Below are 14312 nucleotides of genomic sequence, written 5' to 3' on the forward strand. Positions count from 1 at the left end.
TGAATTGGCAAAGGAACAATTGTTTGCTGTTGAACTGAAACAAACCGCGTTGATGAGAAACACAGGGAAGCTTCCATTTGTTTCAACATTTTGGCACGGCTAAATAATAGACCAGAAAAAAAACAAACAGAGCAATTGCACACATTGATTCATTTGCCAATTTAATGGCACACCAGGCAGGCGAATGATACCCTTCAGCCTCTACCAATGAGAGCCTAAATGTTGTAGAAAGCAAACGACTTCCCTGATGATGAAGTTGGAATTGCGTGAAGATGGCGAATAGTAATTTGATTTCCTCAGCTTGAAATTAGATTTCTGAAAAGACTATTTCAAACACAGATGGCTTTGTTTTGTGCAGTCATTTCATCTCAACGCTGGTATTAAGCCCCATAATGTTCCATCATGTTGTTAGCCTCGTGCACCATACATTTCTATTCACTGTCAGCCTTCCATCACTATGTTTTGGACCTCTCAGCAAAAATAATCAAGTATGAGGTCAGTGTTTTCTTACATAAGGATGCTATTATTCATAAAATATACCAGGCTCATGCTTGCTGCATTACATTACCCACACTGACACCTTGTGTGAGCACTGTGCCACAACCAGATTTTCTGTTAGAGATCGAAACATTGTGTTAATTTTGAATGTTTGTTAATCACTGCGTCAGTTATTTCATATGTCATTTATTTAATATGATGCCTATGATGCATACATACGCCAATATCTGCCCACATACATTCAGAAATATATACAGTACATAAAGCACAAACATGCTACATATACATGAGAACAAATGTGTCACATTCAGTATAGAATAGGTGGAGTTTCTTGTGTATGCTACAATACCATACATATATTCAGTGCACACATACATTTATAGATCATAATGAAGGGGAGAATAAGACATGTAAAACTAAACACAAAGAACAAAATAAGCAAAAACGATCATATATATACCCATCTATAGCTACACGCATGTATGTTTTAATGTATAGTGGTGAAAAAAGTCTTTGGACACCTTTAAAATCTTATACAATCTCAAATATTATCACAAATTATTGGTGGAAAAATCTTTTTTGTGTTTCGAAAGGTGTGGCTACATTAGACAGACACAAGCAAATACAAATGATATTTGTCATTTATTGTTTACAAGAAGATCTAACAAAACTGAATTTTTGACAGTTTCAGTATGTCAGTTCTCAACATTGTCTGTATCAAAGTCAAATAACAGAGAATGTGTTCAAAACTGAACAAAAAATTAATAAATCATCACATCAACAAATTAATATTTAGTGGTCCTGCCATTAGTGTGCAGTAGAGCTCTAATCCTGCCTGGTATGTTCCCCATGAGCTTTTCACACTGTTGAGGGGTGATCTTGCCCCATTCTCCTTGAATGATTGCTTTTAGTTCTTCTAAGTTCATTGGTTTTTGCTTTTGAAACAGACCTTCTGAAAATCCACCACAGATTTTCAATCATGTCCGGGGATTGAGCTGACCACTCTAAGATCTGGATACTGAGCTCCTGCAGCTGACTTCTACTGGCCCTGGATGTGTGGCAAGGGGCGTTATCTGTTGAAATATCGCATTTTGACCGTGACGGAACAGTGCATGTGCAGTAGGGAGCACGTGGGTTTGGAGAATGGCACAATACTTGGCCGAGTTCAATGTGCCCTCATGGACAGTGAGATGACCAACACAAGCAGCACTCATGCAGCCCCAAACCATGATACTGCCTCCACCATGCATGACAGTAGGTACTGTGCATGCTGAAGATGATGCTTCGCCTGGTCTTCTGTGTAGCCTCACATTAGCAGGAGGAAGACAAAGCTGGAAACTGGACTCATCTGACCACAGAATCTTCTTCCAGTTCTTGTATGCTCGGGCCCATCAACACCAAGCTAGCCTTTGTCTCTCAATGATCAGGGACTTCTTGACAACCTTACAGGACCTTACCATGATCTAAAAGTCAGCCACTTTCAATGCAGGTGGAACACTGGACACCAGTTTGGTTTGACCACTGCTGCTGAAGCTCCTGTGATGTCATTTGGCAGTTTTTCATGGACATGTGGATCAGGATGTGGTCATTTCTTGGTGAAGAAACCCTTGAATGCCCAGATCTCAGTTTGTCTTTCAATATGTTGGTTCGTCTGTATGTCTGCAGAGCGTATCCAACTGCTGAAGGACTGCATCTGCACTTCCTGGCTATCTGGTGGTAGCTGTACCCTTCCTGGATGAGAATCTACATCTTTAGGTGCGTTTTCTGCATTAGGTTCCTTGTTTTAGCCATTTTTGTCTCTGATGAACTTTCAAATGTGCTGGCTTTATATAGACACAAACCACGGCAACAAAAACTGTGTCTTTTAGTAAAAAGAACTTTCATTAGTGGATCACTGGTACCAAAATGACCCAATACTCAACATTTCTTATGTTATTTTAGGGAACCTATCAATTTTAAGTTTTTCATGGCTATTTTAGGATTTGTTTAGTATTTTGGCTGTGACTATACTAAAAGAAATTGCATTTGATGACCTATAGTGACTCTTAATGTCAATATTTCACAAATGCACATGGTGTCCGAAAACTTTTCCACCACTGTATACATACAATTATACCTTTGCCTGAACTCTATAGAGGCTAGTAACATATTATAACCTTTGATAATAGTCTAGTTTTTGCATTGCTAAATGTAATATGTATATATGTTGTTTTTTTTGTTAGCAACTTTGTCAAAGTAAATTATATTGTGTCAAAAAAGCACTGCATTAAGACTGTGGAGAAAAACATCAGGCAGCACGCAGAAAAACTTGGCCTTGGGCAACACTGGACTTTGCAACAACAGCCACTGTGGTGAAGAAATGTTACTAGAAAACAAAATGAACATTTTTGGAGCATCTCAGGCAGAATTCAGACCTGAATCCCATTCAAAAAGTACAGAACAGTACAAATAAACAGAAATAGTTTTGAAAATCTTTTCCACTTCTGTCTCTTGCACATTGACCTATGCATTGTCAGATCCTTATTTCATTTTGATCCAGAAGAAACCTGACTGACTGTAAATCATAGGTATGAAATATTTTAGACGTAATTGCAGATACATAAATATATATGCATGTCTTAAAAAGATTCTTCAAAAATAAATAAATGCAAATATTTGACAAATACATCAATACAAAGTATGCAGGAATAATTTTAGTTAAACTAACCTGTGTACATGCATCAAAATGAAGCACATCCTAACATCTGTTTTTTGTTATTGTCAATAGCATGATCCGCATCAATCCACTCTTTGTACTGAGAGAGAAATGCACTGTAATTTGGTTGTATTTTCATAGAGACACATTCCATTTTGATCTGTTTGTATGTAGCTGTTACTGAGCTCTGTTTTGGAAATGGAGGTAAAAATTTCCTTTCACTGTTACAGTATAACCATAGTAGGATGGAGGATATTAATCAAGCCAAGAATGCAGTTAATTGTCAGTGTAATTATACATTTACTAGTGTCTAAGCAGCTCTTCTTCAACCGCTACAGCATGTGTAAGAGCATCACAACAGCTTAATCAACAGTACACAGTAATAACACTGAGCAGCACAGTGACCCAGGTGGTTCATCTGAAGCCTTCTGTACATCAGCTGGCAGCTTCGTATAATGTGATGCGACAACTTCATTCTCCTCTTTGCCACACTCCATTTCATTTGATTTCACAGCCAGAGGCTGTCATGTACGTATATGCTGCTGAGTGAGGCTGCTCAGGCTCACAGGATTGATTTTACTGCTGCCTTGCGTAGGATGGTTCATATCTGCAATGCTTTTTGATAGTTTATTTTTTCCCCAAAACACGCAGAATCCTGCACAGCATTCTGTAGTGTTTTTCTGCCAGGCTTTCTCTTTTTTTCTTTTTCTTTCTTTCTTTCTTTCTTTCTTTCTTTCTTTCTTTGTAATTAATTAAGTTAGAAAAATTTATTATATGTGATTTTGGCCGCAGCAGCAGCCAGCCAGTCAAGTCAGTGCATCACTTGGGTCCAGAATGAAATATCTTCACAACTCTCAGACTGATTGATGAACAGCCATGAACAGCAATGATTAACACACACCTTCACTCACGCATATGATCGCACTAGTACTGAAGTCACTCCACTCTGGTGTACTGTAATTTGTGCACAATAGACTTCATCATAGCGCATATATCACAAAAATTCGTTTCTCTACTCTGTCTGTCTGTGACATCTTTAATATGCAGCCATTTTATGTTAAGACCCTGATAGGCGTCAACCTGTGCCAAGCTGAACTGACTGTGTATTGCTGAGAAAGTAACCCACCTGCATAATAAACTTGAACAATTCAGTACATGTGACCCATGAAATCCAAAGTACTCTCCATGGATGTCCATGACAAAATGTTGGTGAGGCATAGATGCTCAATAGCGCAGTGGCCTCAGTAACTGTGACAAGGAAGACACTGAAACCCCCGGGATCATTCATAGAGGTTGCTGTCTGACAAACTGAGTAACTGCAGAAGAAGGGCCTTGGTCAGGGAGGTGACTAAGAATCCAGTTGTCATTCTTCATTCATTAGAGCTTCAGTAGCAGGGATGTGAGATTCTGCTGGAAGAACAACCATCTCAGGAACACTCCATTAATCTGTGCTAAGCAGTCTTGCTCTTTTTTCAACCACTTTTTTGATGAAGTGATGATATCCAGCTACACTCATTACACAGTAGGTGATTCATATGGCCATTAAAGAAAAGTAACACTTTTCTGTTACCTGCATTTAACACAGTTTTATTATATTTTTTTGTTGACAGACCTTGTTTTTTTTTAAAATTACTATTTTATTCCTACAAGAAACAGAAGGTAGTTGTGTACCAGGCAAACTTAGATTTTTATTATTAATAGAGCATTTTTACATTCACGTATGAGTACTTCTGTTTAAGTAAATGAGCGGAAGACTTCCCACCCAGTGTGAAGAGTGAATGAACTGTTGATTCAGGCAATATCTGTCTGATGCTTCTACCCAAAGTTAAGTGAACATTTTCTGTGGCATTGTTGCTAAAATGAATGCTTTATCTAGGAATTCCTTTCTATTTTTTTGTGTTTTTAATCAGAGGTAACTTATGCATCTTCATAGCATCGATCCTGCTCCTGCCAATACATTTATTATGATGCTCTGCTCACACCTGTCCAAGTGTAAACTGTAGTTCATACACATTTCCACCAAACGGCGCTATTGGCCGGTTATTTCCATGAAGACTGAACGTATGTGTGGTTTCATTAGTTTGTATCGACGAAGTGTAAAAAGTCTAGTGCAAATCTTAGTCATATATACCAGTTTATAGTTGGAGTTATCCTCAGTAATACAGTTAGTATTCTTATAAATTTGTAAACAGTTCGTATTAGGTTGTAATCGCAAGTGGTATTTGATTCGGTACAAAATCTCGCGATATGTCGTTGCTTGTATTCTCCAAAGAGAGCGTACGCAATTTGCGTTGACGTTCTCTCGTCAATCACATGCCATTACGTCCAATAATGTGCGTATCCCGCTCGGTATCACTATTACTACTACTACTTCACCGAGCTGTGTGCTGAGTTTCAGAGAGGGAATGTCAGGCGGAGAAACATCGGTCAGTGAAGCAGACGGGAACGGCGGCATAATGGGTGAGTTTTCTTCGAGTTTTAAACCTTCAGTGCTCTGTAAAGCTGAACCTAGTTGAACTTTTTTTTTAACAGTTTGGCGTTTGTTCAGCGAGCAGCGAGTTTTCTCTGTAAGCGAACCGAAAAAGCGTGGAGGTGAAGTTGGGTCTCGTTCTGGACTAGTCAGCCAGTGTTAGTTAGCCGAGCCCCGGTTAACTCTGCTCATGGAAAAATAGCACACCGAATTTCATGTAGAAATCTGTTGGTTCTCTTTGTTCTTCGGCCAGCGCAGCTTCACGCCTCTCAAACTGCTGTTGGTCTTCCGGTAAATTTGGTGTTGCCTTAAGTGGAAGTTTGGCAGCTATTTAGACGTTAACCCAGTTCACGCTGCTCGCACCATGTGTTTGGCTACAACTGGGGCTATTGTTAATATTATGGGAAGTATATGGAAACCATGTTTAAGAGTTGAAGCTCCCGACTTCTGTCTGTTGTTTGGTGTTTAACGTTTTGCCTCATTCAAACAACAGCTTAATGAGTGACGTTAAATTACGCTGAGGCAGTGTTTCAATTAAACTTTTGTGGTAAACTACATGTTGGTTCATTAATAGGGTTTGACTAGGAGGTCATTGGACAACATTTATCACCGCACATTATCATTTCGAGCCATCCTGTCGTTGGTTCATACGTTAGTCTGCCAGTTCCTTTGTTTTGTCTCTAGCTACGTAGTTAAGCCTGCTCGTTACAAAAGAAGTCTCAGCTCTCTGTTGTTGTAATCTAACCCACTAAACATGCCTAAAAGGCTGTTAAAGTTCATTGTTCACCAGAAATGCGACTGAATAACAGAGAGGACTGGGCTCCAGAAGGTATCCTGCCAGGTGGTGAAACAGGTCAGTCTGCTATGCTTCAAACAGCAGTTTGTCAGCTGAGTCTCACTGGGATGTCAAGTGCATTTCTCCGCTGACAGCCACATGAGTATTCTTCTCTTGAGCAATTATATATGAATCATTTGCATTGTTGACGTAATCCTTGATCCTGTTAGGATTATGTGTGGGAGGCAGGCCTAATTATTGTGCCATTTTTGCTGTTACACGCCTAATCATTCAAAGTAGTCGACTACTTTCAGGCTCCTTCGTGCTGCTGTTTATCTTGCCATTCAGAAGAGAAAAGAGAGTATGTGGTCCCGAGCTCCAGGATGGAGACGTATATTTGGCGCTACATAATGAGCAATTAAAAATCTAAGGCTACCATGGGAGTAAAATTAGAGCCAAGTGACATCTTGTCTGTGGTGTTTGCATAGTGGCATTGACATAGCACAGATGGGCAGGTCAGGCATTTTGCCAGACAGTGTCAGGTGGCCTGGCTGTCAATTGCCAGGGGAACGGTCATTTTAGAGTAGCAGAGTCATGTCTGAGGGTATCTAAAAGGAAGACTTTGTTTTCCCTTCTCTATATGCAGTCAGAGGTTTGCCCATGCTCGTGCCACATCTATTTTTGACATTTCATTGTCTTGCTTGTGGTCTGTTTAGTTGTGTGGCTGCAGATAAAGTCTTCAGTTTCTTTCCTCTGTTTACGTTATTGTCAATGTAGTGTTGTGAACATTAGTGTGTGCATTGAAATAAGCTGTAAATTGTAATTATTTCAGAACTCAGCCTCATGTGATTGATGGTAGTTGTTGAAAATCATACGCTGAGACATCATATCAATGTTGGGATGCATCGTGTTAACGGTGTATCATAGCATTTTATTCATTGATTTTGAGACTCTAGCAGTGGATGTTGGGGGGACAGGGTTTCTCTCAGACAGCTGCAAATGATCCTAGACTAGTAACATTTGCAACAGAACCTTTGAATGACTGGTACGTGATCGTGAAATGCGTTAAACCAGTATTGAATCGTCATTCTGCTAGCAGCTACTACTCTTTACTCGGAACAAATAAAAATGGCTCAGTAATCCTACAGATATGATGAGTAGCCACAGCTAACCTCACTAGTACAACTACCAGAAAAGCAGCATTCATCACATCGGGAACAGCTGTCTGCAAGCAGAGGTTGTCTTAGAGCTAACAGTTTTACACAGTACCTGCTGATGAAAAGGGACACCTGTTACTGACATGCAAGTTACCTACTGTTCTTATGTGGCACACAGCTGCAGCACACGATGATCAGCAAGGACGTAAGTTTGTAAGAATCGATACATGCAAGTGGGGTAAAACACCAATAATGCAGTTTTCTTGTGTCATATGATAGTAGAACAGCTACTGTTGCAGCAACTTTATCAGTCCAGGCAATATGTCAGTATTTAACAATACCTCTAAAATGTATTTTTACCCTGAGCAGAGCGTCACAGATAAACTTCATCACTGTAGTTTAAATGTTGGATGCATGTAATCAGAATCCTGTAGCACCTGAAAATTAGCAGGATTAGCAGCAGTGTGCGCTCTCTGCTGACAGACACTGAGCTCCAGGCCTGTTAGTGTTTGAAAATCCTAGCTTAATGGTAGTATGAACATCAGGTAGCTAGCTAAACCATACAGCTGTGAGAGACATTTTGTTTTACAAAATTATACTGCAGAGTTCATTAGCACTGCAACAGTTAGCAGTTAGACAGCAGAGAAGCCCACTTGTGTTGTGCGACCCTTACGGACGATCAGCAAACACACCTGTAGCTCCATCTTAAAGAGCTAAAGGATCAGCATTTACTGTAAAATCCCCGTCTCTTTGAAACCTCATCTGTTCCATGTGTGAGGAATATCTGATTTGGAGCATTTCAGTCCCATTGTAAATGAAGCCCATTTGCTTTAACAGAGAAGTTTGGAAGGACAGTGTGGGATGCTGCATGAAATGTCTTGTCGGGTCGTGGGAAGCACTTTGTCTACAAAGCACTGTGATCCTGTCTGCTGTTGAATTCATACTCGGTGCTCTGCCTCTGGGATCTCTGGACCTCTTCATAACCCCGGCTTCCGGGAAGCTAACCGCATTGTTTCCGGTACTTTAGCAAACAGCAAAGTGCACCATGCATTGGACTGTCTGTAACTACTGCATTGCTTCCCTGCACTGATTCAGTTTTTCAGTGACATATAAGGAGTCTGTTGTTACAACAACCCGTCTTCCTTTGGTTAACACCTCACAGTCAGGAAGTTGTAAAGCGTTTTCTTTGCTTACTTTTAAAATGGTGTTTATGTCGAGCAGCTATAATTGCAGCAAACAAGTTAATTTAATGCATGTTTCTGAGATGCAATTTAGCAAACTGTTTTGTAAAGTAATTTGTGTGAATTGTGTGGTTACAGCTGCCACCTGTGGCAATGTACGTGAAATTTCTCATAGCGTCTCTCACACAATGCTTCAGAAGACAGCTGCTCCCGATGCTCTTTATAAAATGCATGTGAAAGTGTACAGCGCTGTACAGAAACATCACTTGCAATGTTTAGATTCCCTGTCATTAATTACAGTGTGTTTGTGTGTTATGGGTGCTCCTTCACATTAGAGATAAGCTTATGTTTGCAGCATTTGCACATTGTTTCAGTCTGAATGTTTGAGTGCTCTGCTCTTCGTCAACTGCATGCAGAACAGGAAGTGGTGGGGAGGAGAGGGCCTTTGGATGTAAGCCAGTATGCCGGTAGCCTGTCAGAAAGGTGTACGTGTGTAGATAGTTACAGTGTGACAAGTGGAGGACGCATCATCTTCAATGCTCAGATTAACTGGTCACAGCTCCTATAAACACATGGGAAATAACCACTTAAAGATGCTCTGCAGTTACTCTACTGGAGGTCTGACTTTGTTCACCCATAGGACTGTAGTAATGTCATGTGTGAACAGTCTGTTTTAGTGATGATCACTGAAGCTTTTTGTAAGTCACACTTCAGGACTGGCAGTGTTTCCCCCTCACAAGCTTGGTTTGCTGAGGTGGTTAGAGTGGCATTCTCGTGAATGTGGTTTTGAAAAGTGTCTATTTGAAGAATTTTTTTTTCAATTTCTTCTCCTCTGTCTGTCAGAATTGTTTTCAATAAAGATAGCATTCCCTCCTAATGTTTAATCATGTACTACAGTAGTATCTTAGGGCCTTATCAATGATTCTCATCCACATTTAGATTACTTATTCTTGTCATTTGCAGGGATGAGTAACAATGTACTTTGAGGGTTATTAAATTTACCAAATGAAGTCAAAGTTTAATTTAATTAGGTAATTTCTTCCCTCCTCAACTGGCAAACTTTTATTCATGTAGAAAAGAATGGTTTAGCATGCCCTTTTTTCTATTATATTACTTTATAAGATTAGGGAAAGCCTTGCATTATTGGAGCTTTATTGTCTATTAGCTATCAGAGGGAGATGTATAAAAATGACTGAAACCTGTGTTCTAGATTATTAGCACACCTGTGACTGCTGTTAAGAGTTTTCCAGCTTTTTCGAGATTTTCTCGTTGTGCTTACAGTAAGTCAGTGAGCCAGACTGATATTTCCTGTCTTTATGTAAATTGGTCCACTTATTCATTAGTCTCTGGAGGTATCCAGCCTAATAGCGAAACTAAAGGAGAATTCCTGTGCCATTTTAAAATGTGGTTTTACTGACAACTTTCTCTTGTTCTCTTTTGTTTGGATTTGTTCCTGATTCCTGGACCTACCTACACTGACTCCTGGCTTCCTGTTTCATTTTTTGTCACCTTGACAACTTGCTTTCCAACTCAGCTGTAAGTACTCTGCTTTAAAATGTTCTAAAATCTCTGTTCATCATATATAGAGAAATGCAGGTTCTTGTTTATTTTTAGTGGAACCATTTGAATCTGAGCACACCTACAGCATACAGCCTGAAATCCATGAATCAAATAAGAATTTAAAATGATTTGGATCTAGGTTTAAAATGGTTATTAAATGACTTCAAATGTGTCTTTGAATTCTTGTGTTTTTCATTAGTACTTCTATAAAAGTTGTGTAAAATTTCACAGGCATCTATCTAGAGTAGTATTCACTTAGATATTTCAGTCGGAACCAAAGTGGTTGCAATTTGTCCAGACTCGACTACAGGTGCTCTCAAAATATACATATAAATACAAGAGGTTTGGTAAGCACAAAATTTGTGGCGGAAATTTTATCACGAGGCCTTGAGTTGCTTCAGCTGATCATTTAAAATGGAAAACAAAAGGAAAAGTTCATGAGATACCTATGTCAAGCTGTTTGACGATCCAAAATCAAAATTATATGTCAACGTCACTTTGACAAGTCAAAATAATAGTTATATATATCTCAAAGGTTATTATGAATCATCTGAATGGATGTGCATACCACTGCTCATGTTTGGTTTTCCATTGGATATTGGTCTGGCAAAGCATTTGAACATTGTACGCTGAAGTAATGGTGGCTGTTGTGGTGGTGACCAGTTGAAAATGCTGTGAAATTGGAAGAAATTCTCAGCAAGAAGTTTGTGAAGAGATTCATTCATCTGTGACTTATGGTCAGAGTGTATTAGAACCTCAGGCCTCTTGACTAAGCAGTGAAACAGATGCCATATGTGGTTGTGGGTGGTGTACTATATTAAGTTGGAAAAGCGAGTTTCCTCTGCCATTTGCCATAGCTTCTGATGTATTTACAAATTTATCTGCGATGTCATTTGGCCTTGTCTAAATTCTAATTCAAATATCTGTATTCACATTTTGATTTGACAGAATTCCAGTTTGGGAAATCCACAGCATAGATCTGACTAGTTCAGACTCCCTTTGTTTAAAAGGGACAATGTAGATATCTTGAATTTAGGGGAAATAAATACATCTTGAACTAGAATTCAACTGTAGATACCTGGACTAATTCAGCTGCAGATATCTATAATGTGAATTGTGGATATCTGCATATGTTTGTAATGTGAAACTCTAAACACATGAATCGTAAAATTGACTTTGAGTGGCATTGTGTATGTCTGAAATGTTCGTTTTGACTCAGAATCAGAAATACAGATATTTGTTTTGCATACCCTACCTAGCTATTTCTTGTTTAAACAGCTGGCTATATAGTCCATTATGACACAAGCAGGAATGACCGCAGCTCTTGAAGAGTGTGATTATGTAGCTGAAAATAAGAACAATATTACATCATCACCTATGCCTGTTAATCTTATCTGATACAGTCGTGCTCTGTAATGCTAGGTAATAACGAATTACCTAGTAATATTTCTGCAATGAACATCTAATAAAAATTGGACTTCATTAGGTATGATGGAGTTCAGCATATTCCCTGTGGTCCCTGGTAATTTAACTCAAGGTTCTGGATGGGATTTTAATCTTGGTAAAATTACAGGAAGTGGTTTGTACTAGATCTAGATATCCAGTAGGACGAACCAAGACAGAAAGCAAATGAACATTCTAAGTTAGCTTAGAAAGCACAGAAACAATGAGGCTTTGGACTTTGCACGAGGTCCATCATATGTTTAAGTATTCTTTAGTGTCACAGTAAGAGGATTAACACTGTCTTAACAACTAAAGGAACATTATAAAGAGGAGCTGCTAATAGGTAATTAAGGTGCCAACTTTACAAAATGTAAACAAATGAGTTAAGCAGGACTGAACAGCTGAGGCTTTAGTTTCATTCCAGCATTATTTTGTCTCCCAGATAAGTTGGTGTTAGCATGTTTCTATCAGCAAAACTATTTTCCATGTTTTGTGTTTTCTCATCTCATCACTGACCAGGCTTCCCTGTCTTTCCATAATTTTGCTCAAGTAGGTATCAATGATTCATGCAGCCTCAGTGTATTTGTTTAGGGCACAACAAAGTATTTAGTGGCTTGAAAGTGTTTGCAGTATTTCTGAAATCAGGATGAGGATTGTCCCGCAGTCTGTGCTCATTTTCCAGTGTGGTCTTGTTGCCTTTGGAGAAAAGTTTCAGCTGTTTATTTTTTGTCCACAGCAACAGAAGAACCTGGAGGGCTATGTGGGTTTTGCAAATCTACCCAACCAAGTTTACAGAAAATCTGTGAAGAGAGGTTTCGAGTTCACGCTTATGGTTGTGGGTGAGTAATTCTCTTTTAGCACCTTTTCACGTCCTCGTGTCTCTTCAGCTGTGACACAATCAGGTATTCATCTGAACAAACATTGACTGAGATCGTTACACTTTTTCATTATTTGCCTATTCAAGTGTCTATTCAAAAATGTTGGCACCTGCAGAGACTCTGTCAGTATAAGAACCCGTATATCCTTCTGCACGTGTTCATATGTTGAAGTGTATTGAATTTCACACAAATGTGATGGCTGAAAGCGTAAGCATATGGCTGCCCAAACGCATTAGGGATGCTTGTATTTGAGGAGGATAAGTTACATGTAAAACAAGGCTCCAGAAAACCGTACTCAAAGCAAATGTTTGCTGTTCAGCAGTACATTCAGCCCACTAGTGTTGCTTTGGTGTGTTTGTGTGTGTCTCTTGGAGTGCGTGAAGGGAGGAGGTTTCCTGTCATTCCATTCATGCAACCAAAGTCAAAGCCTGAGCAGCTGATTCGAAGGGAGGCGCACCCATGCAACCCTTCCTTTCTCTACTGCATGTTGTCGAGGGCTACCTGAGCAGGAAGTTGCCTTGAATGCCTGCGTGATGTCACATCCTATCCCCAGGGTTCATGGCTTATAGAGCTTACCTGCCTCCAGGGCTAAAGAACCCGTTTCTATGGACATGAGAGCACCCTCCTCCCTTCTGGCTTCATTCATGTAGTCACGCCCTGGAGTTTCCCCCTGCTGTGCACTCTCAGGAAAGAGGCTGTTATGTGGCAATTTTATGTGCAGCATGTAATTAGAATAGCAGAGTTATTGGCAAAGTCACACATTTGTCATGCTGGAGTAGGTGAAGAATCAGATAATGCGTACTTCTCTTTATGTTTTTTAGCTGAGTGTTTTAAAACACATTTACCTTTTTGGGACCCACTGGTTATGGAATTTATGGGATATCATGGAATTTATAGACCTATTCAAGAACGAGAAATATAAAACACACTACAAACAGGTTTTTTTTATTGCATTTTAGTGCTTACTTTATTAGACATTACAGCATTAGAAAGGAAGTGTGAATGGAAGTAGTCCAGAAAACCAGTCTGTTCACAGCCACAGGAAAAGATGAACACATTAGGAATTAACAGAGCTTTCTTCTGCACTTCACAAAAACATTGAACTGCACTCAGAGAGAACAGTCGTCCACTGAGGTCAGTACCCAATTTTGCAAATTGGCTCAGATCTGCACCAACATTTAATGGACTCTTCCTGTGCCTGTGCTCCACCTCATTACCAAGTTTCATGAATTTCAGGGTGGTAGCTTTTGCTTACATCTGCTGCGTGACAGACAAACAACACTGGAAACATACAGTTACCGTGGCTTAGCCTTGGAAGGAGGAATAATAACTAGACTTACTACAGTCAGGTATATAAATGGACAGTCATCAAGGGAAAGCTCACCAACCCAGAGCAATTAGACAACAAGTAATATCACTGAATAAGTGTTAGACAGGTGGTTCAGCATGCATTTATTGTTCAACTGCTGATAAGTTCTTGACTATTGACTTATTCCACGCCCTAGTCTGGTGTGAATTACCAGGACAATGATCAGATAGTGAGCAGTACACAGACACTCCTTTGACCAGTGACTATAAAAGGCCACCATAAAATGCAGCTTTATTCACTGCCACAGATGACAAGAGAAGACGAGAACGGGATGTCGGCCTGCTGG

The 14312-nt window shown here is 39.6% G+C and overlaps 1 protein-coding gene across 1 annotated transcript in view; it reads left to right on the forward strand.

Annotated features, from left to right (window-relative positions):
* The first annotated feature begins 5533 nt into the window (after positions 1-5533).
* septin7a (septin 7a) overlaps positions 5534-14312 on the forward strand; it is a 38821-nt gene continuing 30042 nt past the window's right edge. The window contains exons 1-3 of the mRNA XM_051955903.1: positions 5534-5653; positions 6541-6542; positions 12516-12618. Coding sequence (XP_051811863.1) covers positions 5599-5653; positions 6541-6542; positions 12516-12618 — 160 coding nt within the window. The 5' untranslated portion in view covers positions 5534-5598. The remainder of the gene's footprint in view (positions 5654-6540; positions 6543-12515; positions 12619-14312) is intronic.

The sequence above is a fragment of the Acanthochromis polyacanthus genome, chromosome 11, assembly GCF_021347895.1.
Source record: "Acanthochromis polyacanthus isolate Apoly-LR-REF ecotype Palm Island chromosome 11, KAUST_Apoly_ChrSc, whole genome shotgun sequence".
Lineage (NCBI taxonomy): Eukaryota > Metazoa > Chordata > Actinopteri > Pomacentridae > Acanthochromis > Acanthochromis polyacanthus.